Source organism: Falco naumanni, chromosome 4 (genome assembly GCF_017639655.2).
Source record: "Falco naumanni isolate bFalNau1 chromosome 4, bFalNau1.pat, whole genome shotgun sequence".
NCBI lineage: Eukaryota > Metazoa > Chordata > Aves > Falconiformes > Falconidae > Falco > Falco naumanni.
This window is the reverse complement of record NC_054057.1, coordinates 27,725,676-27,752,026: the sequence shown is the minus strand read 5'-3', so window position 1 is coordinate 27,752,026 and position 26,351 is coordinate 27,725,676. Positions and strand designations below refer to the sequence as shown.

General features: G+C 41.5%; 1 protein-coding gene across 1 annotated transcript in view; it reads right to left on the bottom strand.

The window, feature by feature from the left end:
• The window catches only part of TPK1 (thiamin pyrophosphokinase 1), a 250,428-nt gene that overhangs the window by 92,482 nt on the left and 131,595 nt on the right, over positions 1-26,351 (bottom strand). The window contains exon 5 of the mRNA XM_040591790.1: positions 17,414-17,560. Coding sequence (XP_040447724.1) covers positions 17,414-17,560 — 147 coding nt within the window. The remainder of the gene's footprint in view (positions 1-17,413; positions 17,561-26,351) is intronic.

Genomic DNA, 26,351 nt, shown 5'->3' with positions numbered 1-26,351 from the left:
CCGAATGTGTCCCCCCCATTTCCTTCTTCTTCCCCCATCTTATATACTCAGCATGATGTCCAATAATATGGAATATCCCCCTGGCCAGCCCAAGTCAGCTGTCCTGGCTGTGTCCCCCCCCCCCAGCCTCTCGTGCTCCCCCCAGCTCTCTCACCGGCAGGGCCTAAGAAACTGAAAAGTCTATGACCCAGTCTGAGCACTACCCAGCAACTACCAAAACCATCAGTGTATCACCAACACTGCTCTCACACCAAATCCAACACAAAGCACTGCACCAGCCACTAAGCAGAAAACCAGCTCTACCCCAGCTGAAAACCAGGACAATTTCTTAGGATGGAGAAAAAACAGACTTTTTGAGTGCCACTCAGTTGTAGGTAATGAGTATTAAGGCTGTGGCTAATGCCAATTACAGCCCATTTTGAAAAGACATGTGTGCCGCCTTGCATGACCTCCTGTCTTCTTGGAAATGGAAGAGTTTGTTTGTGCCGGAATAAAATTTGTGATGCAGAGAGAGGGTGCAGGTAGGAAAAATGCTCATCCTACAGCATACCTCCCTCTGCTTCTGACTGCCTTCCAAGTCTTGTTGTGGCTGTCTCCTCAGCTGGCCATGTCTCCACCTACCACACCAGCCGCATACTTGCCACAGTGCCTGGTATCCAGAGAACCCTTTGTGCCAGCTCATGTATGAAGGTCTGACAAGAAAGCCCTGCTTTGTCCACCCACAGTTTGTGATGAGAGGCCTGGATTACTCTGTATGACTCAAAGAAGCACCTCCACTGATCTGACTGGGGCTAGGAAAGTGAACAGAGGTAAGCATGTATGCAAATGTTCACCCAATGAAAGCCTAAAACAATCAATGAGAAAAATGAGACACAAATATAACAAGAAGTACCTTCTTCTGAACAGAGGTTACCCATGCAGCCCATACTAGGTGCTAAGGAATAATTTACTACACACAAGTATACATTACCTGTGATTTTTTTTTTTTTTTTCAATCTCTGTTCACTCACCATTCTGTTTTTACTTTCCTTATCCAATCATGATTTTAGAAATAGTAACAGCACAGTTTTTATCTGGTGTGGTGCATGATCACCACTGACACCTTACTTACTTACTACACAATGTAGAGCATTGTAAGTGTACTGGTGAACATTTGCATTGATTTAACATAAAATCAAAACCAAAGCAACAGATCTTTATGAATCACTCCCTCCTCCAAAAAATCAAGAGAAGAACCCTCTCCCATCATTTTGTTCCCTACGGGAACAAACACTGCCCGAGGAAGCAGTCGACACCACAAGCAGAGTGAATATGAGTGTAAGTGTGCGTTTGAGTAGGGAGGAGCAATTGTGGTAACACTGTGTAAAGTGCACCCAGCACACATGTACAACTGCTAGGGACCGCCACAGACCTTCACAGCAAACGCACTGCGTTCGGGCACTGATCATTATTTCTCTGAAGCTAATAACTGGGGTACTGAGACCCTCTTGGTCACCTCAGGAGTTACTGCAGCTTCTGCTGAAGTCCACAGCTGTAGAGTGCAAGGAACAACTTGGGTCCTCTGAAGATTGGGCACAGATGAGACGTGCAACAGATACTTCTGCTATGACCTTAGAGTTTACTTTGACCTCCTTTTCAACCTACCATGGATCCAGATTATGAGCATTTCTTAATTTTTTTCCTGAACAATACAATAGGATGACAAACGCTTCAGGTCTTTATCCCAGTAGATAAATAACATAACCATACTCTGTTAGTTCTTCATGTCATTTATGTCACCTCTCCCTCTCTAGCCTGTCTAAAGTCCATAGTGCTCTCCTCTCCAGTCCATAAGTAAGTGGCAAGATTTGCGTTGCTCTCTCTCCTCTTTGCATCTTTTCACCAATCTCACTCCTGCAGAGCATTAAATGCAAATGTTTTCCCTCCACTTCCAAAGTTATTGCCTAACTTGGCCTAGGTAACAGATCTAACCCAACACTTAAAAACCTCCCATGCCTTCCCTCTATCAAAGGACAGACACGGCTCTGGTTTTCTCATAGCATATTCAGTCTTCTGCTTCGTGCTGAACACTAAACTTCAGATACTTTGGCACATATTTGTGAAATATTTTATTTTTAGGAAAAGAAAAGAAAAAGAGAAAGAAATGTATGCTGGTTCTATACAACTGTGGTGAATGAGCATTCAAATTGTGTATTTTAAACTAATTTCAAGAAATTTGGCCTCTCTCAAAACACAGGTCAGCAGCTCTTCTGAGAAAGGAAAGAACCAATTATTTGCTTAGGGATTTCTACAACATCTAGAGTTAGAGATTAGTTCGGATAAGAAAGGGGGAAAAATGCGCCTGTCCATCCAAACCACAAAAGTTTATCTGACCACATACTAAAGAGCAGCAACATATAGCTATGCTTGAGTAGGCTATGTTCACGACAGCTCATTGGACTGGGACATGATAAATGAATTTCCTAGAAACCTCACAGAATGAGAACAAATCTTGCTGTAAGCTCTGTTATGTGATATGCTAGGATTTTCTTTTGCTCAGTCACCTATGAAAGGCTGTGATAGCTAGTCATTTGCCCTTCTCCATTTCTAACCTGCACATCTTTAACACATTAAGAAAGGCAGGAGGGAACAAACATCCATCCTCTAATGTCCCCTAGAAACTGTTTTTTGTTATGACAATCAAAACAGAACTTGTAATATTGTGATGAGATGAATAATGTTTTGTTGGATGGCACAACGTTCACTGCTCATGCAGAGGGCCAGAAAGCTAAAAGATGTAAAAAAGTAGAAATTATTATTTCTAATAATTGTCTGTCACACTCTGACTAGCTCTTCTTTTCTTTTCATTCCTGGATATATTGTTTATTAGAAATAATCAGCTGTTGTTATGATTGGCAATATATATATTTGGTCAATCTAAGCCATGACATTCTCACATTCAGATGTGATTTTTTGTGTCATGCTTCTTAAGAACTGTGATTAATTACTTTATACATATCCATCTTCTTCAGAATTTCTCCTTAGGAGGCTGGGATTAATTTTTGACTATTACAGAAAAGTGAACTTTTGTGATTTTTTGTAGAGGATTAAGCACTTTCAGTAAAACCCTCCATCATCTCTAAAGGTCACTCCTAATCAAGTCACAAGCATCAAGAAGTAGGACAAAAGGTCCCAGCTGACAGGTCACTGGAGATAGAAACCCTGAAAACTGGATTCGATTTTCAATATGGTATTGACTCCCTTGGTACCTGGGCAAATCATTTCACTTCCTCATGCCTTTGTCTCTCTCTCGCTGTAATATAACAGTAATATACCTTGAAATCTAACTAAAGACGTGACCGGAGATGTAGTCTGAGATTCACTAATGGAAGATCAGAGCCTGTATGAAAAGCTAGGTCAGTTATTATTCCTTGTCTTATGGATTCTTCTAAAAAAACTATTTCCGTTGAAGACTCAGTATGTCAGCTGCCCCTCATTATAAAGAAATTTTGAGAATACACATAGCCCTAATAGCCTGATTTTAGGTATATAATCTGAAGGAAAGAAATCACGGTACCGCAGTACTACACCATAGTATAAAACTGTATGGACGACTGTCAGGCACGTCTAAACACCAGGCTTATTTTCAGATTTCCTTCACCACCATTTCCTCCCTCTCCAAGATGACTATGAAGCAGGAATTATCAAAACAGTCCGTGCAGGGAAAGCATCTTCAGGTAAATTCTACCTGCCTCACCGCTGGATATTTATCCCTCAGATAGGAAAAAATGTCGAGTCATAAACCAGTGGCCTTCAAATCACCCTGCATTTCCCCAGTCCCATGGAGAAACACTGCCAGGCTTCACAGAGAGAAGATCTTGTTCTCACTCCTCCCAGCTGAAAGTGAAGTTTGCATGGGAGCAACCAGAGGCAGGCTCCTGGCAGGAGAAGCTTCAGGGCTTCCAGGAGGAGACACCAGCAGGGTGGTTGTGTAACTGAACTGCAGGGCTTGCCTCAGCCTGGCTCAGGAACATGAGCTCCTACTGTCTTTCAAGATGAGAGATTTGAACTCATTATGCATGGTTTTCCAAGGGCTACAGAAATGAGCCATTACATTCGCTTCATTATCTGAAGACCATGGCTTGGGCTGATGCTTGCAAATGTTACTGTCCTGCCACAAGAGACCATAAACGAGCAGGAGGAACACCTCAGCTGCACATTTGAAGTGTATTACCAATGTCAGGCAGCTCACCATAGTGCTGACAGTTATTTCTGACCTTTTAGTGCCTTTTAACAGACTACACTAAATAGCTAAAACTGATTCACTTTCCCTGGTGACTCAGAATAATAATAATAAAAAAGAATGTTTAAGTATTTTAGCTCCTAAGAGTCTTCTAGGAATACGCTTGACAGCTCTGTGTGCCTCCGTACTGGAAGCCCTTAAAAACTTCCTAGACTACGGTTGGAAAACCTGTTTGCTAAATCAGCAGCTTCATAATACCTCCTTAAGGAGACACAGAACGCATTTAGTACAGTAATCTGGAACTAGGTTTAAGTACAAAAGAGAATTAAAAAAGGAGCAACGTTCATGAAGGGCGTTAATAGCCATAAATTATAATGGAGGTTACATGTTGCCTGGTATTTCTGCAGTATTACTGATCAATTGTGAACAGGTAAGAAAGGAAATCCATAAGCCAGATAAATGAAAGACCAAGAAGTATCCCAGGCTGAAGTAATTCAGTTGTTAATTCAGTTGATACCATTGAGCTTACAGAAAACTGGTAAAATATGTGTAGTAGAGATGATCAGCTACTTCCCATAACTGCACAGGTCCTGAAGCACACCTTCATTCGTGGCATGCATCATGTGGCCCAGCGGAGGAGCTGCATTTGTTTATGATAACTTAGGCTGCTGCTCAAGAGTCCTGCCTGCGGCCACCCCTCTCACACAACGGGAATATGCCAGAGTCTCCATATTCCTCATGGGATTTCAAGAACTAGTGAGCATGGGTGCCTTAAGGCTTCATGCAGTAGCTTGCACACCACCAACACAGGGAAATAACTCCTACGCAATCCTGAACGAACAGCAGGGTCTGGGACTCCACGCAGAGACATACTGGCCCCTCAGGGACCTACTCAGTCCCCCTTGGTGCTCTTTTAACTGCTTTGAAGTGTCAGCTGGTACCCTGGGGGCAGTGAATGCCTTATGAATTTCCAGTTCCCAGGTTCCTCTAACATAAAGGAGATGCGCAGCTCCTCCTTAAAGAAATTCAGCAAGCTCGCAGCTAATGAGACTCTCTGCCTGTGGCATCATTGCACAGAAGACTAATTCCAGATCATCAGCTGTTCTCACTTCACTCTGAATACTTCCCCCAGTTGAGGAAAAACTGCTGGTGGTTACAAAGAGGAGAAAAAAGTACATTTTTTTTTACCAGAGAGGCTTCTTCTTTTCCCTGCCCCAAAAGGAACACGATAGCTGAGAAAGGACTGAACAAGGTGACCTCATTATTAATAGCCTAAGGAGAGATACCTGCTGCAATGCAGCTTTTAGATGCATATATCTAAAAATCTTTACCTTGCTGTGAGGTAGGAAGACCTCAGACTCATAATGCAAGGGCACATTTCATTGCCGACACTGTGGTTACTAGTAGAGAATTCTGCAAGCTAATTATTATTCAATCTGATAATTTATTCTTTCATCAGAATAAAAGGATTCCCCTCTGGGTGTAGGCTCCTTCTTCTCCCTCAGGTACCTGACATCGCTGAAATTGAAAGCCATAATTCAATTAACAATGGACGGGAACTTTTAATGAAAATTAACCACTCAAAATAATTCAGAAACAGATGTTGATGCCACAGAAATGCAGATACTCCCTACGAAGCATCACTGGCTGTCATGTAGATGGGAAAATGCAGAGACATCTTAACTTGGAATTATACACCAGATGAGATACTATACTTACATCTGCAGACCACAACTCAATGAAGTGCTTAAGCACATGCTTAGATGTCATTAATCTGCTTTGCCATACGCTTAAATTTATCCTGTACCAGTAACATCAGTAGCCAAAAGGTATATACACTTCCACACTAGTAAAACTTCCCTGATTGTAAACTACCTTTGCAGATCTGTGATGTCTTACGGCATACACAAAAGCAATGCCTAGATTTCCAGATATAGTAAATAAAATGTGAAAGGGAACTACTTTGTGAAACAGAATCCACAGCCAGGGCTGGAGCTAATGCTGACCATTTGCAAAGTGGCACCACTGAAAAGCTGCCCGCAGACCGCCACAGATCATACGGCTCATGGTTCAAAATGACTGAGGCCACTGCCAGGCTCCAAGTGCAAAAAGCAGGATGGACAGTTGGAAACACAATGCCAACATAAGGTTGTATGTTGGCAACCTCTGAAAGTGTTATGTTCACACAATCAACATCATGAGCTCTGTTTCTAACTGTTCCCCTCCTCCCCATTATTCCCTTTTGGAAAGCTGTTGTGGAATCTCATCAGACCAATGATTAAGAACTTTTTATGATTTCTGATAGAAATTTATCCATCAGTGGTTTAAAGCAATTTACTCTTGTTCTAACATTGGCCTTGAGCTTAAATAGACTGTTTACTTCCCTGGCACTTCCTTAGTACATTTAAAGGATTGTTTCTCCTTTCAGCATTTTTTTCTGAGAGGTTACACAAGAGACTAAAACAAATCTCCCCTTGCAAGGTAACAAAACCACGATACTATTTCTGAATATGGCCACATAGTCTTCTGTATCAGGAGATTCCAAATTCTTCCCAACAGATACTTGTACAATGGCTCTAACACACCTGTTCGATCTACCTGTGTCTCCACAAGTGTCCCAGAATCACTTAGGTGGGAAGGGGTCTCTGGAGATCATTGAGTGCCACCTTCCAATTGGGTTTTGAACACTGCCAGAGCCAGAGATTCTCTGAGCAAGCTATTCCTGTATGTAACCATGTTAATAGTAGAAGTTTATCCTTAGAGTTACCCAGAATCTCATTCTTCTGCTGGGCACCTCAGGCCTAAGCCTGGCTTCCTCCTCACGGATTCTGGCAGTTTGCTATTAGGCCTCTCCAAAGCCTTCTGCTCTCCATGCTGAAGAAGGCTGGTATCCTCAGCCTCTTATCCCTGGGCACATGCTCCAGCCCCCAACCATCTTGGTGACCCACCACTGAAACTGCTGCTTTGACATAGAGAGCTGACTCCCACAGGTTCCCTTCTACCATGAACTGCTCACTCCCGAAAAAGGCCACCACTGTCCTCTTCTTCCTTGCCTGTGTTTCCCCAGGTGCTGCCACCTCCCTACCAGACCTCCAGCCATGTGAGTTACCCCACCACTCCTCAGTTACTCCAATGAGTTCACAGTTCTGTGTCCACACATGGAGCTGTAGTTCCTCCTGTTTGTTTCCCAGGCGGAGATGGATTTTCTTCTGACTTGTTTTATCTTCCCTGAGGGCCCTCCCCCACAACTCCTCTGCCCCTTGAACTTATTGCCCCTAAACACTACTCCCTCGCTTAACTACAAGCTGCCATCACCACCCTCCAGTATAAGCCAGTTTAAAACCTTTCTCATCAGGTTGGCCAGCCTGTTGGCAAAGATGTTCTCTCCTTGCTTTGTCAAACGGATCCTGTCTCTCACTAGCAGTTCTCACTCCTCAGGGGAGCCCACGATCATAAAAGCCAAAGCACTTCTTGTGACAGCAGCTACGCAGCCAGCTGTTAGCTCACAGGTTGTGTCTGCACCTGCCTGAGCACGTCCTCCTCAGCTACAGGATCGAGAAAACACTACTTAGGCTTGCATGTAGGCTTGCCTAAAGAGTTCTGCAGTCCGTCTTGATTTACTTCAGGTTTCCCTCGGCAGCGTCACTGGTGCCCACGTAGATGAGAAGAGGTAACAGCCCAAGAACTAGACAAGCCTTAGCGGTGTCTCTGCAACATCTGCGCAGGTCGAAGCCCTTGCCAAGCAACAGCTCCTATGCAGGCATGTCCGGGCAGCAGACAGGCTCCTTTGTCCCCTGCAGAGGGGTATCTCCCATCACCGTTACCTGCGGCGTATGATCAAGATGGCTCCCCCAGACGGAGCTCGTTCGCTTTCACTAGCTAGTAGGGCACTGCACCAATGCTGCACGTTTAGATCTGAGGATGGGGAAGGAGCCTTTCTTCTGCCATCAAGTCACAAGCTTCCAGGCTCCTTTTCTTGCTTTTAACAGGAACACATTCACTCCAAACACCTTGATTTTGGGATTAGAAGCTGGAAGCCAACACTCCCATGAAGGTCACTGGACCCAGCTGCACTGTTGGCAAGTATTTTTGATTGCAGTTGACATGAGTGACAGACACGTTACAGCCTTAAAAGACACTGAAGAACTCAATCCCTGATCATGGTTTCCTCTTGGGGTGTTCTGTTACAGCAGAGAGAGTGCTGATGTAACCAGTTACCAACATGAAGAAAAATTGGATTGTGAAGTAAATCACTTCCCATGGCAAAGCTGAATAGTTCTAGCTAAATCTTGTTTATCAGGGTAGTAAAGCATTTCCCCTAGAACCTCAGACATGGCTAAATATTATCATTCTTCTGCACTGACCCTTTTTTAACAATAAGTTAAATGTAGAAAATCCATACAGTTGACACCACTACCCTGGCAGATACAGAATTCACAGTGATAATACTGTAAAGGATTGGAAAAGCCTAAGAGATTTCATAAAAGGATTGAATTTAAGAGATAACATAGTTTCAAATATAACTGAGGCCAGAATAAGGATGCTTACCTTGTGCATCTTCAACTAATACCAGTACTTACATGTGAGCAGAAAGGATAATTTTAAAGTTTTCCTCTAAAGGAATCTATAAACCCTTCAGGCTGGGCCAGCCACTAAGTATTCAGCATTCTGATTTTTTCTGGTTTTGTAGTAGATAATCATTTATCACCTTATCACTTAAATTTTTACTGTCACTTAAATTCAGTCTAGGAACAATAATATTGATTTTCCCTGATATATTTTTAATTGTACACAATAAAGTAGCTTCTATTCCTTTTCTTTCCAGAGGAGGCCCTGTCACAGATTACAGACTTCTGAGACCTGTTAGTTTCCCTGCAGAACTTTCTGTAATACTGGGGAGGAATGAAAAAATCCTATAGCGCCAAACTATCACTGAAATCCATTTCAAAGGGGAAACCTCTTCTTTTAAAATTTCGGTGAAATTCACCTCAAGCAAGGCAGTAACATGCCTTCAGAGATGCAGTGTCACTTAGCAGGTAGCACAGAATCCTAGGACTTGAGAAATCTGGGCTAACAAGTAAAGCTGAACAAAGAGTTATAACTCAGCAAAAATTTCAGGGTGATTCATAGGCATGCTGCAGTAGACATCACCCCAATAGTTTCCAGTAGTACACAGATGAGGCCACTCTGGTACAACAGAACCAAGAGGAAATCCTGTGAGACCCAAGAGGAATGGGCGAAGCTGTAATGACAAAAGGGCATTGATAAATTAATGCTTCATAGCACAGAATTGCAACTGCTGGCAGGAGACAAATCCTGGGAAAAATCTTCAGGGTAGCAGTGGCTGCTTAATTTAAAGCAGGAATATTTTTTACAAAACTAAAATAAAAAAATAAAATATCATGATGTACCAAGAAAAGACAGCTGATGGGATCCAAGAAAAATCAGGGGGTGGGGTGGGGGATGAGGGTAGGGGAAAGGAAAGAAGAAGAAACAAAATTAGAAAGGGAAAATAAGATCTTGCTGGATGATGATTAATTAGTAAGGGGAGGGGCCTCTGATCAGGCAAGTTACAGAAAGTGTTCATAATTATCCCTCTAAGTCCCCTTAGTTCTTTATGTCTAATGGTTAACCTTGAAACTTCTAAACGTTGTATTACTCCCTCTAGGTATCAGGTGGTAGACAAATACTTTAAACTGCAGTAATAATCATAAAAATACTACAAAAGCACCACTCTATGAGATCTTCATACAGACAAGCATCTGAATAGTTTTTCTTTTTGAAGTACAAAAATATGGCACCTTATAGAAAGCTCATTAAATGATGTATAAAGTATTTGAAATTTGTATTAACAGTTTGATAAAATGCCCCCCCCCTTTGTTTGTTTGTTTGTTTTTTTTTTTTTTTGTCAAAAATCTATTCAGAGAAAGCTTAGTAATTCTTTAGCTTGCTACAAATGTCCATACAGGATCAAAGTCCTACCTGGAAAGAGAACCAAGCAAAACTAGAATGAACACCTACATGCACGCACACTCCAGCTTTCTGCTATTTCATTACAGAAGAAAGATTAAATGAACACACAGCAAGTGAAGATACTGCTGTGGTCTTCCTCAGCTTACTGTTATCACCAAAATAGGAGAATGTTTCAGCAGCTTCCCATGGATCTGAGTTTAATCATCAGGTTGCACCACTAAGCAAACGTCAAATGTTTTGCTGCTGATCATTTAACATAAAGCAGACAACTTGTGCAGCAGAATTTTTTCAGAGTACAGAAAATTATTAATCCCAACTACATTGCACGCAAAACCCCCAAAGTATCAGAGCAGTGCAGAAAGAAGTTTGTTAAGATGGGGATGAAAGGAGAGATTAAGACTTCAAAGGAAACACAAGTAATTGGCAGGTTTGGGAAAGATCTCAGCTCTAAGAAAATCAGCTTTTTAACAGAAAACTAAGGCAGCAAAATAGATATTATCATATTAACAAGACCATATTGCATCAGCTAGGAGCAACAACTGAGAGCAGGAACCTCATTGGAAGACCTTATTAAGGGTCAATCTTCTCCTAGGTGATCAACCATCAGCTGCTGTAGTAAGTGATTAAAAATCTGGAAAAAAGACTGAAAAATCTTGAGAGCAGAACCTTGAAACTTACCAAACACCAGCTATTGATTCAGAATCAAACTGGATGACTCAAGAATTTAGAAATACGTAAGTAATCCAATTAAATTCCTTACATCACCTTCTTTTGCAGACAACAATTAAGATGTGAATTTTTAAAAAGCTGTGTGATTAACATAAGCTGCTATAGAGTATTACTTGTTTCTTAAAAATTATGAGCAGTTGAAAACAACATTTAGTAAACACTACTCTTGTACTTGGCAATGATAGTTTGGTATTTTCCTTTCCTCCCTGATAGATAAGGGTTTTTTTGTTTGTTTGTTTTTTATTATTATATTTTTTTAAGTGGTTACCTGCAAGCTAACAAACTGACTTATGAATCTGATTTTTAAAAAATTAGCATGAGTCTCCATTATACAGATGCAATCCATAACTATTAGATGTCATCATCTGCAAAAAAGTCCGTGAAAAAAGCCATGTAATTCCAAATATTTCATAAAGCTGATGCAAATTGCACTTTTAACTGATGATAAATAAACTGCTTCAAAGGATATGAGAATTTCAAAAGCAAATTATTATTTCTAAGATACTATATATGCTTTGTATATTTCATACTACACATTTGCTGACATTGGAATAAAACCAAGTTACAAAGACTTTTGCTGTTAGGAGAAAATCCCGCTAAAATTTTCCTTTTGTAACAGCGAGAAGCAAGATAGCAAATAAATCTTCCTGAGGCCAAGATGTGATTGACAAAAATGAATTGAATTTGGATTACTGATATCTAGTAAAATACAGAAATCTTGTGGTAAACATGAAGCCACACCACTTCATAGCCATAAATTACCATGAAATAAACCTTAATTGCTTGGACCTGGAGCCATTTACACAGGCCCATTACAAAAATACATGGTAAGAATGACTGAATGATCACTAGCCCAGCTGGATTTTCCTAGAGAAGAAGTAAAACACAGGCTCTAACTCTGAGCAGTCTTATTTTAAGAACGGAAGTTGAGCTGTCACCAAATCCTCAAACTTTCTTACCAAAGAAGGAAACTAAGGCAGCTAAACTACCAGTGTAACAACTTTTTTTCCTGAAAAGCCATTTAAATGTGCTGCTGAATCCCGGGAAGCACAAACCCCTTGCTGCAAGGGTTTCTGTAAAGGAGTCAGGCTCCCAGAGAAGGGCTTGAGTAAGACTTTTTCCACTGCTAATATTTTTTATATCAGCAGTGTTTCTGTCCAGCTGAATGGCTGGCTTTCTCACAGGAAAAGTCACAAAAAGATCTATTTACCAAAGAACAAGAAGTTGTATATTTGTGAATTTCATAGACGCTCATTCAAGTGACCTACAGGGAGCTCGAGGCACAGAGACTCACTGCTTTGTCAACTAGATCACATTGCAACAGTGCTCTTTGAAAGCAGATAGCGAACAGGAAAGACAGCTTTTCAGGACAATAAATATTTCAAGTACTAAATATATATGTTTAAATATTTTGTTTAAATATTAAATATATGTTTAAACTGCTTCCTTGACAACTGGGACTTTTGTGCAACTGAATCTACCCACAAAAATGTGCTAATAATACAGGGAAAAGAGACGTTAAAGCTTATCTCTGTATTTCTAAATTCCCAAGTCATCCCCCAGAAGAGGCACACTCACTAAGGATTTCTCCAGAGTGCCAGCAAAAGCCAGATCTACTTCTTACACTTACGAGGCAGTATGGAACGATCTGATAATTCATTCTTGAAATTCCTGTGAAATTCTGGCTGCCAGAAGAAAACTCCAAAGTTGGAGGTGTATACCCTGAAATTCCCATTAAACTTTACAAGCATGGACACATGGCAAACCAAATAACATTGGCACAGAGAAGCGCAGCAACAAACTCCAGTAAAGTTTCCAGTCTTCTACCTTCCCTCCCTTTCATCCATTGCAGCGTCCCAGCCAGGAGCAGACCTCCACGGCTTTTCTGCATCTGCACAAGGGTTCGGGTAATGCTCTCTGGGCTTCAGGCGAACGGGCACAGCACTGCTCATACGCGTATGGCTGTTCTCTCTTGTCCCCAGCAGGAGGTGGCACCCTCCGCAGGCTCGGTGAGCACTTCGCGGCCAGTGCTAAACCCAGACTGCGCCCAGGCACTGCCCACCAGCACGATAGCTGGCTCCCACTGACCCTAACCCTAACCGGGGAACAGGCTAGCTAACCAGCTGCACAGCCTACGGCATGGCAATATTTATGTTAATTAAGGGTCTTATTAGCACTGTTGTTCCTGTTACCATAATACTATGTTCCACCTCATTGCAGAACTGAGGATGTAACGGCGTTTTGTAAAAAACCAAACGAGCCTCACAGCAGCCATTCAGAGAGGACGCGGGTTTTATCCAATTTACAAACCAGGAGACTGCGATCAAAAGACTATACAATTTACTTCAATGAAATGGTAGTAAAGAGGCAAGAATAAGGGATGGGACTCCTGATTCTTACTGCTTATATTTAGCTGCTGGACCACTATCTATGATGTTAAATTATTCATCGTTTCTCACAGGGAAGGCTGTGAGAACTACACTCACAAGAAAAGCTGTGTTCAAGCAAAAGGTTTATCAAAGTATTCATGGACTCTTTCAAAAGAGTTAGCTAACTGACAAAAATGTGCTGCTGTAACACATTTTCATGTGTAGGTAGCAATTCTTCTCTACATCCCAGGGCTGGAATCCTGTGTGGGGAAAAATGAACTGCTCAGTATATGTAAAAGACAGGCCTCATTAACTCTTGGACATCTTCTCATTTCTTGGTCATAAATCCTATTACCTTGTATTACAAACTGCCATAAAACTCAGAGATAAAAGATAATTTATGCTCAGTGTACAGAAGCTAATGTTTCTGTACTCCTGAGAAGCACACAACCAGAAAATGAGAAAGTATGTATGTGAAACCTTAAGCCATTCATACTGAGCATGGCCAGCATAATAAACATGACTCTAAGGGCCTAATGCTCTTCAGCCAGGGTATATTCTAATGGTAATTGATATTACCAAAATTCTGAGCATAAAATGTACGGACTGTTGCATAAAATTTCCTGCTTATAAAGAGTAATTACTCTCTATTAAGAATTCAGGCTTTCCTCCCTCCCCCAACTACAGAAATAAATATGATGGCTATTCAGTAGAAAGATACTTGGGTGGGGTTTTTTTCTTTTCTTTTCTTTTAATTCCAATCATCACATTAGAAATTGCTTCAGAGCAAGCATAATCTCCTGGAATTCTTACAGTCTCCCTGTTTCTGATTCCTATCCTAATTAGTGTTCCATGGCACACAAAAACTAACGACCCTTGGAGCTGGCAAAATCAAAGGCAGCTCAATCTTTTATTTGCCTTTTCTCTGAAGCAATTTAATGTCTTCGGACTTTGGTACTGATTTTATCTCTTGGTTATCTGCTCATGGAGTATTTTGCTTTAGTGAAGATTGAGCAGAAGATGCATTACATTTAGGCTGTTTATAATTAGGTTTTTCTTTCCCATTCAGATGAAAGAAAATCTTTCACTGTCAATTTATAACTTCTGCAGCTACAAACTACATTCTCATTGCTTTGGCCCTCCCGTAACTGCACCCCATGTTATGCCTGCTTTCTTTTCTTAAATATTTGTTTAGTAATTTGACCTATATTGGAATTCATTTATCTAAATTTAGATACCTACAGAATATACCTAGATCTCAACCTGCAACCCAATTTCTCCATAGGGTCCACGGAGACAGGTATTTACGGGGTGTAATTCTTCCTGTCTTTTTTCTCACCTCTATCTCTCATCACCCTTACAGGTCAGAAATGAATATAAAAGAGTTTACTTCTTTGTAGTTTTCCTCATTTTCCATGCCAAAACATTTTTATCAATATATTTCAAAAACTTGCACTGTCTGTTCGTCTGTTTCCCAAGAGATGCCTCAGTACTCAAAACACCAATTACCCTGGCATTCGGTATTCGGGTAATTTTGTTGGCTGATGAAAATAGGCTTTGTTTACCTGCTCCTCCTTGCTTGGTAGTCTGCAGTGGATCTCGAATCAGGCATTGTCCTTGCCATCTTTCACTGTCACCCTGAAGGCTTTTAGCAAGTCTATAAGCCTGTTTCCTACAACACTGCGGACCCTTTACAAGTGTGTTAAATACTGATTTATTTCTTCTGCTCTACCCTTCTGTATCAACACTGTAATAACATGAAATAACTCTTTCAAAGTGATTACTTGATAGATTTTATGTTGTACTTAGATGCCTGCTCACACCATCCTCCTCATAGATTCTGCATTAGTAACTAACTAAAAAGTATCCTTTCTAGGGCTGTTAGGGGATTACCAGTTTTTCTGCTCTATCCAAATATTTTAGCCTCTGTCTAGGTACATGTGATAGAGAACCAGTACTAGTCTTCTGCTGTAGTGAATGGAGGGCTAATGTTATTTTGAAGCAAAAGCATAGTTATATTTTGCTCATATATTTCATCCAAAGAATCCAATAAACATCAGATTCTTTTCCCCAAGAGAGAAAGGTTTCAGATTTACATTTTATAGAAAAAGCAACATGCTCTTAACTTCATCATTTGCATTAGCATTTGAATCTCAAAACCTTGCTTCATTTGTTGCACAGTTTCCAGACTTGCATTTCAAAAAGTCAGTGGGTCTCCTACTGTGTTCAACTCCCTCCTACCTTGATTTTAAATTACAAAGGGGAGAGGGGAAAAAGAGAGAATGTCAAGATCATGACTGTTTACAAGAAAAACATATCACACCGAACTCCATACAAAAAACTCCAGTACTTCCAAGCTTAGGACACTTGTTTCATTCTGTGTATAAACTACTCACTTGATTTTTATCTAAACCATGCAGGATTAATGTTATTATCTGGAGGTACGACGACAGTTGACTGAAGATGCTGACAGTGACAAGTTTAAACCAACAATGAAAAGCAATTTTGTGTCAAAGTCAGCATTAAGATTGTTTAAACAGCCTGCCCCCTATACCTGCCCTTTATTTCTGAACACTAGAAATAGCCTGAAGTTACAGCAGCCAGTTACTGGCCATGCAGACTGACAGCCAGGAACGCCAGAAAAAAATAGTATCCTGTGGAACTCCCCCCATCAACAAAAACATATTAAATGCTTCTTGTATGGCATTATTAAAACCAGAACATGAAGTTTCCAGCAAACCCAAACAATTAGCAACCTCCCTTTTCTCTTTAAATGCACAGATCATGAATTTTTTTCAAGTTACAAAAGGTTTAGTTATTCATTGAAGACTCTTCTGAAAGCAACCATAGGCATGGCATTTTAAAGCCACTTATAGAAAAGATGGATGAAAATAATTATAAGTCTTTCCAGTTCATCTAAGTGTTTTGTAGGCTAAATCGGGAATTCTCTGTCTTATTTCAGCTTTTCACTGTTCTTTAAAATATCCTAAAATGAAATTGCAGTGGTCAGTAAAGTACTGCACCCACAGATAACTGCCAGAGAGTTACTCCTCACTTCCAGATTTTTAACCACAGTTATCCCTGAGCCCTCCTTCCCCCTTACTCTGCTGCCTCTGTCCATTTAGCTGTGCAACTAAGGATCAGTCATTCCTCACCGTACCGGCAAATGAGCTCCTGCATCTACTACCCTTCCTGCAGACACAGTACTTCAGAGTTGTTAATACACCATCTGCCCCTGTGGATTTAAATCTATACCCCCATAGAGCCTTATTAATGTTTTTCTCAAATTACAATGAAGCATGCGTGGTGCAGGGTTTTGGCACATTGTCTGTGAATGTTATTTATTTTAAAGAAAGAAGCTTTCCAAGGTAAAATGGGGAAGTTAGTCAAGCTTCTAGAAACCCTGACATCAGGAAAAGGTATTTCCAAACAAATAAATGTACCACTGTTAGAGAAGACTTTCTCATGCTTATATCTGCCTTTAAATTAAACCTTAGAAGCAGAAGCCCAGCAAGATCTTTTATGTGTGTTATGAATCAATAAATGGAATAACAGACCTGAAAACCATAAAAATAACACATCTTAAATAAATTCCCTTGTTGATGCTAGCTGGATTCCCATCATAACGAACTGCACCACTCAGACCACATAAGAGCTCTGCCTGATGTGCTTGTCAGGAGCTTGCTCATATTTTCCTTACATCTTTCTTTTGTTTCCGTTCCTGCAGGCATCCTTGTGACTACTCAACATGCAAAAGGGCTGTATGCTAAATTTATACTTACTGGAATCTAATTAAAAAGTTTGGGTTTGGTTTTGGGTTTTTCCCCTTCCATTTATAATCAAAACCCCGCATTTACCCAAATTCAGTTTTCATACCTTCCGGATTTCTATGTTCCTCTCCTTTTATGCAAATCTGTCCCAAACAAATTAAACACAATCTTTTCCAAGGCAGGAATGAAGAGCCCATCATTTCCTGTCCACTTCCCTGCAATGTTTTATATTTAGGCTCTGACCCTACAGAATACAATTAAGAAAATGAGCATTTAATGGTGCAAGACCTACAGGATCAGGGTGGGTGGAAAGTCAGTGTTATTATGAAGTAACTTTTCACAACACTTACAGGTTGAAGCAGGTAAATCAGTGAGCACTCCTGGATAACTATCACTGGAAAAGGAGTGATATTTGTTGCATGAAAAAGCGTTTCCACTGATGCCATTATTTGGTCAAAGCGTCCTCCAAGTCCACCCAAAGTCACAATCACATCGATCTAAAAGATAAAACAAAAAACAGTCACCAAGAAAACTTTCAGGCATGATCTCTAGACCTGAAAATCAACAATAAAATCCACTTTGGGAAAGAAAAAAGAAAAAGAACTACTGACTATACAAAAGAAAATGTCAAATACTGTTATTTACTCCCATTACCAGTAAATACATTATGTGAATTTTGAGGCTGAGTATTAAAGCTCAGCAAATTCATGGTCAAAATGTGGCGCTTTTAAAAAAGGACATAACTGTTCTCCCTAAAATACAGGCCAGTCTTTGGAGATACTTACCTGTCTGCCCTGAACAGACAGAGCCTAAGACATATCACTCTGCATCTAAGTTCCTCAGCTAAGTGTGGTATATCTGAGCCTTAGTATCCCCAGATCTCAACATCATTTCAGTGCTATCCTCACAGTTTACAGGGTGAATAAAGGAAATGTCAGGTGAGGGTCATTATATGTCACTTCTTGATCTTGCCACACAGCACTGCAACATACAAGCAATCCCACTCGCAGGCTGGTTCTACCTAAGATTAGAAGTACTATTGAAGCAGGAGGTTGCACCCGAAGTGACCGGGACACCATGTCCCAGCCGTCAGGGACAGGGACAAGAGTGCTCCCTTGTCCTGCTCCCAGACCCAGAGGGAGCAGCGCCTGACTGCTGGCGGCAGGACTGCTGCTCCTCAGTTCTCTCACACTTCATCAAGGCTCTGAACACTTTATTTCCTATAAGCAGAGAGGGAATATTAAAAAACCTTGGTTAAGAACTTTTGGGTCCTCAGATAAAAGGTCATTGAGTGCAAAGTGTTATTATTATTACTTCCATAATGTGGATCAGTTATGTTCAGTAATTGTATTTTAAAAAGCTACTACCGGGTAAGTCCTATCTAGAGCCTTAACACATTGCAGCTCTGAAGTCTTTAGAAGCTGACTTGACAATGGCCATCTGCTGAAGTTTCCAACTTTATAGGGCTTATGTCCATGGCTACTGTGATTGCATGAAGTTTTACTCAACCCAGGAGCCACATAATGGTGCTCTGTGTTTCTGGAATGATGTATTAATAGCAACAGCTTCTATTTTTATTACCAGGGCTGGGGCTTTACGATTCTGTTGAATATTGGTTCGCATGAATATTAAGCTCTTTTCCTTTTGGTAAAGAATTATACCATCTTTCTCAGCACCACTAGGAAAATACTTGAGAAGCCAGAATGGATCAGTGTACTACATCATATTAGCAGCAAACGCTGAAGCAAAACCCCTATTCTTGTACTGCAGACAGCACCTATTTTCTGTGCAGATTACAGATCACACAGACCCAACAACGTACAACCAACAGGGTATGAATGGCAGGAAAACCTATCCTTAAACAGAAGACAAAACAGCAAAAGGTAAAAATCCTATGTGCCCAGCTAAGCTACTATGTTTTCCATTTTATTTATTTTATTCCAGTGTAGAAACAAATGGCATTTGTTTGACTGGTGATGACTGTGATTTAAAAGGGTGGATTGTTTCTCTGAAAATAACACTGCTAAAAAGACCCACCAACACCAGTTCCCTACCAGATAACTAGCAGTAAAAATGCCCCCACCCCAACAGAGGCCATGGGGAAAATCTGCTACATTAACCTGGAACGACAGTGAAGTAAAAGAGGCTTTGCAAAGGATCAGGATCCACACGTGTGTTGTTTTTCTTGTGAGCAATGGGACTGAAGCTTAAATATTAGCCCAGACTAGACTAACCTTCAAAAAGCTGAGCAGCTGCTTTATAGTTTCTTGGCATATATGTCTCACCACACATGAACTTGTTTGTTTTGGCTTTGATGTTTTCTACAGTTTAAAAGGTAAGGATGAAGGAAAAACAGAGTTCCCTCTGACTTGTAATTAAAATGATGCATTAACATTCTGAATGTGTCTCCTTTCCCTTGTGAAACTGTCAGAATGTCAGAAAAATCCTGCTCTGTTATTCACACACGTGCACTTACTATGAAGTACAGGACCTATCCCAAACACTGAAGTGATCAGTGACTGCAGCTTTTTGTGACAGAGATTGCCAGAGTACTGCAAGTTGAAGAAAAACATAAAAATCCCAACAAAAACCAATCAAAACTTCCCAACCTTCTGTATTTTAAAGTACAACAGAAGTGATCCTGAAGTCCTACTCCTTACTCAATAGCAACAGCACAGTGAGCTTGTGGATTGGTTCCCAAAAAGTAAGAAAATAAAACAAACCTAGCATGGAGTAGATCTGTCAAAAAGGCATTCCTAACACAGTGGTTTGGGGTTGTTGCACGTTGGGAGAACGTTAATAAGGATATCTGAAAGGGAAGGTAGCTATTATATAGGGTTTGCATGGGCTGTGAAAAATAAAAGCACAAGTATGTGACAGGTACACAGATAAATCCAGCTGGCGTATGAGAGGAGCAGATAGACAGAAAAGCTAAAATTCGGCACTGCTGTGATGGTTGACAGACCTGGCTTACACTGGATCTCCTGGCAGCACTGACAGGTGGCCAGACATTGAAGGACTTTTAGACCCTCTATTTGAAGGTCTGGGTATACACACTTTGTTTATTTAACTAAATCACTAATTCCAACAAAACCCTCCAGAGCCCTGTCATCCTGAAGCTATCACCACCATGAAAAAAACACACAACACAAAACTCACAAGCTAAAAAACCAATCAGTTCCTTCCCTGCAATCACTGCTCCTCTTGCTCTGCCAAGCACTTAAGAAAACAGATGTACCAGGAAAGCACATACACGACTCCTGGTCATTCCAGAACCTAAGATAAAGTGAATACCAAAGCACAGGACGCTTATATATTCGCACACTACAGACACAAAAGGCCATTCATTTTTCTGCTATGATTTCCTGTAGAACATGGGCTACAGAATTATACTGTTACTGCTAATCAGCCCAGCAGGCAGCATTTGACTAACACACCGTACTTCACTTGAAATGTCCATGCTTCACTTAAATGTCCTGTCACCAGTCCCCTTACACAATTTGTTTTCACACAGTGTCATTCATTTCCTGAAAAAAGGATATAAAATCCTCAATAACTACAAAGAATAGCTTAGAACGTAGCAGGCACAGTGTAGAGGACACTGTATTCTCTAAGACTATTTACAACTAGACTTCAACACATTGCACAGCATCTTTAAAGCTATCAAGCTTTAATTTAGAAAGAGATGAAGATCTAAGGGTGGGTTTCAGTCATCTTTAAATAATACACTTAAACGTTAGCATCTCTTGAAGGAGTTTTAGGAGTCACCACCAAACAGAAGGGTGGTCAAAAGGAGAAAGGAAGCATAAAGAAAGACTTTGTGCTGGAAATTCAAGGATGCATTCCTTCCTTCTCCCCTAAGCTGTAGTGTGGAGAGTGCACTAACCAAGCGGAGCTGGGGCTGCCACAACATCGGAATGAAGTTGCTCGGGTTCCTGTTTCCACTCTCACAGAGACTATCGGAACGGACAACATGCTGTAAACTGTTTGCAGGCTTGCAGAACACTACCTCTGTGACAAACAGTCCAGCTGACATTCTTCCTCCTGGTATGGATGGGTTACATACAAAGAAGATATTCACTATATGACTGAGGAACATGTCTTTAAGGAGAAGGGTGAAAGGATATAGGATGCTGGGAACTGCCTGGGGTGGGTGAAAAGAGCACAATATCTAGCTTGATAATGTCAACATTGCTGTGAAATCTAAGAGCAAGGTCCAAGGCTGGAACTGACAGCATAGGATGTCCATTTTCCTAAACCGCGCTCCTTATCTCCAATAAGAAATCTTCTTCCCAGGGTATGGGTAGGGCTCTGGACAGACAACTCAAAGGACTTTGCTCTGCGTGAGCTCAGTTTCAGCCAGATGACTTGCAAACACATGTGCTTAAGTCTCAAAGAGGTGGGTAAGTGAAAGGGAACACATTTACTGACAACAGCCAGCAGCACTGAACAAGTTGTGAAAAAGATCTCCCCTAAAGGAAAAAGGCAACAGTAATCTAGGTGTAGTAAAAGCTCTGGAGCCACGAATAAACCTCCCTCCCTCTGAGACCGTGGAGATCCATCCACCGCCAATACTCAAGATATTTCTACGCTAATTACAGGTCAGATACTGTATGTGATTCAGGCGTAGCTTCCTTTTCCTACCTTCTCAATCCACTGATACCTTTTCACCTTTCACAGCCTTTCTTAATTTCCTACTATTCGTAAGCTTATTTCTCTAATTTTAAATTTTTGAGGACTATGATACAGAGAATAAAATTATCGTAGTAACATGCAGAGTATGTTAAAGTATATTATATGCTGAGATACATATTTATATAAATATATGCTGAAAAGCAAACAAATTAGTAGTGTGAATGCTACATTTATTATCGCTTTATCACTCTGACACTTTATCGGTTGCAACCAGTTTACAAGAAAAGCATCTTTTACTTCGTAAGGCAATTTTGTCAACTCAGGATGTGGTTTCAAAATCCGGATATATCTTTTCCGATCTCTGCATCAGCTTCCATACTGAAGACTTTAAAACACAGCAAGCACTTTCCTTGGTAACAAATGAGCCAGAGTAGATTTTAGCTCATTCTCCCAATTCTGTATTAGAGCTCTTGTGCTGGCCAGATCACAGTCATTTTTTTTCCTCTCATCCACAAAACTGCAATGTAAATTTAATGAACTATTAAAATCCCACAACCCAATGCTGAATATATAGGAAGAGAGTGTCCATTTTAGTTGATTATACTGGCTCTCTAGCTCAGTGTTTTACATAAATAGGTATGGTATTCACTTCCTACAGGAATGATATGCCCAGCCACATGGAAGCATCTGAACTTTGCTTGGGTAGAACCCTCTTTAGCTGGAATTTGGTCATTGCTTCGGTCATCTGACTCCTCATGGGAACAAGACGTCTCAGCCGAAGGCTGCCATCCTGTCTGTGTACCTGAGATGATAACCTTCAATCAGCTTCATTGTCACCTCACTGATTCTACTAATCTTCATATTATACTGTTCCAGTTCCTTCATAAAGCATTTATTGCTTCTTATGTTCATTTCCTTACATTTTTACTCAAGCGATTTCTCTTTTTGTAACCCTTTTATTTCAAGTAAGAGGTTAATTCCTTCTGCTAATGACAACCAGCATGCAAGCAGATTGCATTTTTCTGCTTAAAACAAGCAACATATATGATGGTAAGATGGAAAAGGGAAAGATAATTTCAAAATCCAGTCACAGAATTGAGTAGCTGGAAACATTTTAATCTTGGTTCTACTATTGACTTGTGTTTACGTCTCTGGTCAAATGACTTGATTCCACTTCAGTGCATTGGATTTGCTCTCTCCTGCAGGTAAATGGAACATTTGAGAGTTCATCATCTGGCATAAATTTTGTGGAACATAAACTTCATAACCATCGACTTTATTCTTGCTTACTTACAGAAACCTAATCTACAAAATCTACGTGAACTGCTGAACCCCAAGCAATGGCAATTTGACTGCTTGTTCTTGTGCAGAGTGTTCCTGTATGACCTTGATCACACAGTACTGCCTGTGTCTCAGGTGGAGTAGGGGCAGCAGTAACTCCCGTGCTGCTGCTGCCTCTCAGCTGCAGCACAGCTCTGCAATTCAGGCTGCGTGTGAAATCAGGGTCACTGGAATTCCTTATTGCCTCAGATTTTCTGGGTGAAGGGCTTGTCCCTACTCCAGAATGTTGCCACGCTGTTGCAAGTAGGCAAAAGTGCACTAAAATTCTTAGACCAATCTGTTCACTGAATCTTTCGAGGAAAATGTGTGCTGGTTTTGACTTCAGCACGTTTATTCTGTGCATGAACAAGGATTCCAGGGCTATCAACCACATGTCTTCTAAAAAAATCATAAAATCTTCTAATCTTTTATAACAGTATGAAAAGACATTCACCAGCATCAAGCTAACCTTTCTGTTTCCACAGCTGAATCACTGTAATCCAGTGGTACCACAGCATCACCCCCATGGAAATGTAAAACCAATCACTGTGAGCTATCATATCCCAAAGAAAGTAACCCTGGATTTGTATTAGCAGCAATGCAAGAGGCCCTCAAAAGATTATGCTAAAATGGTCTAGCAAATCTCTTTAACGATCTCATATCCACTTGCATCTAGTGCCAAAAGCTGTGTTTGGCACATGCTGTGTTTTTAATCTCTTCATATACTGCCTCCAGCAGTAAAAAAAAAAAAAGAAAAAAAAACAACAAACAAACTAAAAGCTCCCATCAATGAATAACTCAAGGGAGGGGAAAAAAAGTGATCCTATCTTCTTTAAGAGAATCTGTTCATTATGAGCTTTGTATTTCACACTGCACTTAACCCTGGCTGTCAGCCTTTACTGAAATAGCCTTCCTTCCCCTCCCTCCAACACGGTTCTGTGCTGTCCCGAGATCAGCATGGCAACACAACTACAACCCACTGCTTCCCTACCGGCAGGACCATGCTGCTGCTGGTCATCCTACGCTGCTCAACCGCAGCCAGCCTGCAGCCTGTGCTGAAGGCTAGCCCTGTCCTGCAGGGCCAGCCGGGGCAGGGACATGGCACAGGGAAGAGGCTCTTTGCTGCGAAGACTCTTCCTGAAAGCCTCCACTGTTCCCTCAGAGGGACAGAGATCACAGTCTGGATCCAGGAGTCTTGCTGGACCGTGGCTCCTGCTGCAGTGTGCTGGCAGAGGGACAGTCTTGTAGGGTCCTGGCTCCTCAGGACCTGATGGATCAGAGACACTGCAAGTTCTGCCTGCCAGCCCTAGCCCACAGGCAGGACCTATATCCCCGGACACGTATCAATAACAGCGTGTGAGCCGTCACACGCCTCCATGAGCCCTGATAACGTCTCTTTGCTTTCCTTTACAGTCGGGTGGTGGGTTACCCTTGTCTGGCAGCCGGGCACCCACCCCAGCCGCTCTCACATGCCCCCTCCTCAAGAAGACTGGGGGAGAAAATGAGATGAAAAAGCTCACAGGTCAAGACAAGGACAGGGAGATTGTTAATTACCAATTACCATCACAGGCAAAACAGAGTCAACTTGGGGAAATTGCCAATTAAAAATCAAGTTAGAGGGGAAAAAATAAAAGAAGACAAAACTAAACCCACCTTTCCACCCCGCCTCTTTTTCCCAGGCCCATCTTCACCACCTCACTCCTGACTCCTCTCTCTGCCCTCTCCCCCATATGGTGCAGGGGAAGAGGGGGCTGCGGTCGGCCCATACCCCTTCCTCTCTGCAGCTCCCTTCTCATGCTCTTCTGCCACAGCATGGGGTCCTCTCCACGGGGTACAGTCCTCCAGGGACTAACTGCCCCAGCGTGGGTCCCCCATGGGCTGCAGCTCCTGCCAGAAGCCTGCTCCTGCGTGGGTTCCTCAGCACAAGCTGCAGCTTCCTTGGAGGCACATCCACCTGCCTCAGCACCGGGCCCTCCGCTGGCTGCAGCACGGGGACCTGCTCTGCCACCGGCCTCCCTGGGCCACAGTGCAGTAACTGCTTCAGCAGGGGCTCTCCACAGGCCATGGCCCCCCGGAGATGTCCCCCTGTCCAGCTGGGGGGTCTCTGGGGGAATCCCTGCGGCGGCCAGAGCCCCCATCCCACTCCCCTCTCCTGGGAAGCCTTCAAAGGAGGCTGAACAACCCTGCGGTATTCCAAGGCAATGGAGCCGATCTCCTGCCCTGCCCGCAGCGCACAGGTGCTTATACCCAGAAGCACAGAGAAAGCCAACTTCAACACTACGAGAGGTGAGTTCTTTTCCTGCAGCTTCCTAAACCAGATGACTTTTTTAAAATAAATCAATTTTCTGCCTATTTTTCTTTCCATTCTGTCATGTTATATCTAGGTAGCAATTTTTTAAAAAAGAACTCTGGATTTTTAAGGGAAAACTTTCCGTACAAAATACATAAAATTAAAAAAATAATAATAAATATCTCCATTTCCATTAATGGCTGATGCTATTGTTTTTACTCATCTGAGTAAGAGTTAATGGCTCGGGCACTTTTCCTGCATATCTTAACATTTAGCGATGAAGCCTGTATAAAAGATGCCACAAATAACGCGGAGCTGCAGGGCATCCTCACCCTGCTGCAGCAGCATCACAGAGGAGATCATGGCAAAAGAGGCATTTGTGCCTCACGAGGACGAGACGTTAGCTCTGCTATTTAAAAAGTTTAAACTTGAGTTCACACAGGTCTGAAGATCTCCTGATAGGTCTCAACAGAACAGTAGTATTTTCAGCTGGTCTGAACATTAATCTTCATGATGAACAAGGGGATAATAGCCTGTCCTATTATACTCAAGGGAAAGATATAAGACCTGAAACTAAAGATGGAAAATTTTTCCCGTGCCTCTCAGGCCCTGTTCTGCAAATGGTTCCTCTTCTGAGTGATCTCACTGAATGCTTGGGCAGTACAGAATTATTTTTGTTCCATGGGAGTGCAGGTTTGCAGAAAGAAGAATTTATGCCTTTTTTTTCTAAGAGGCTGGAGATGCTCTTATATTGAAGGAAGGAGGTTAGGATCTTGGATGCCAACTTTCCCTTTCAGAATACGTTCAGTATCTATAGCAGCTAAGCTAAACATAGCCTGAATAATGTCAGCTTACACCCATTACAGAATCTATTTTATTTTTCTACACTGTCCTCCAGACCATATAAATTTAGCCACGCACTTAAAAAGAAATGAAGCATGACTTCTTAAACTGGAGGTGCTTGTGAAGCTGTAAACATTTTATGCTCACATTTAATTTGCACAAAATATTGAGCTTTAATTGTTCAGTGCTTAGTTGTTTAG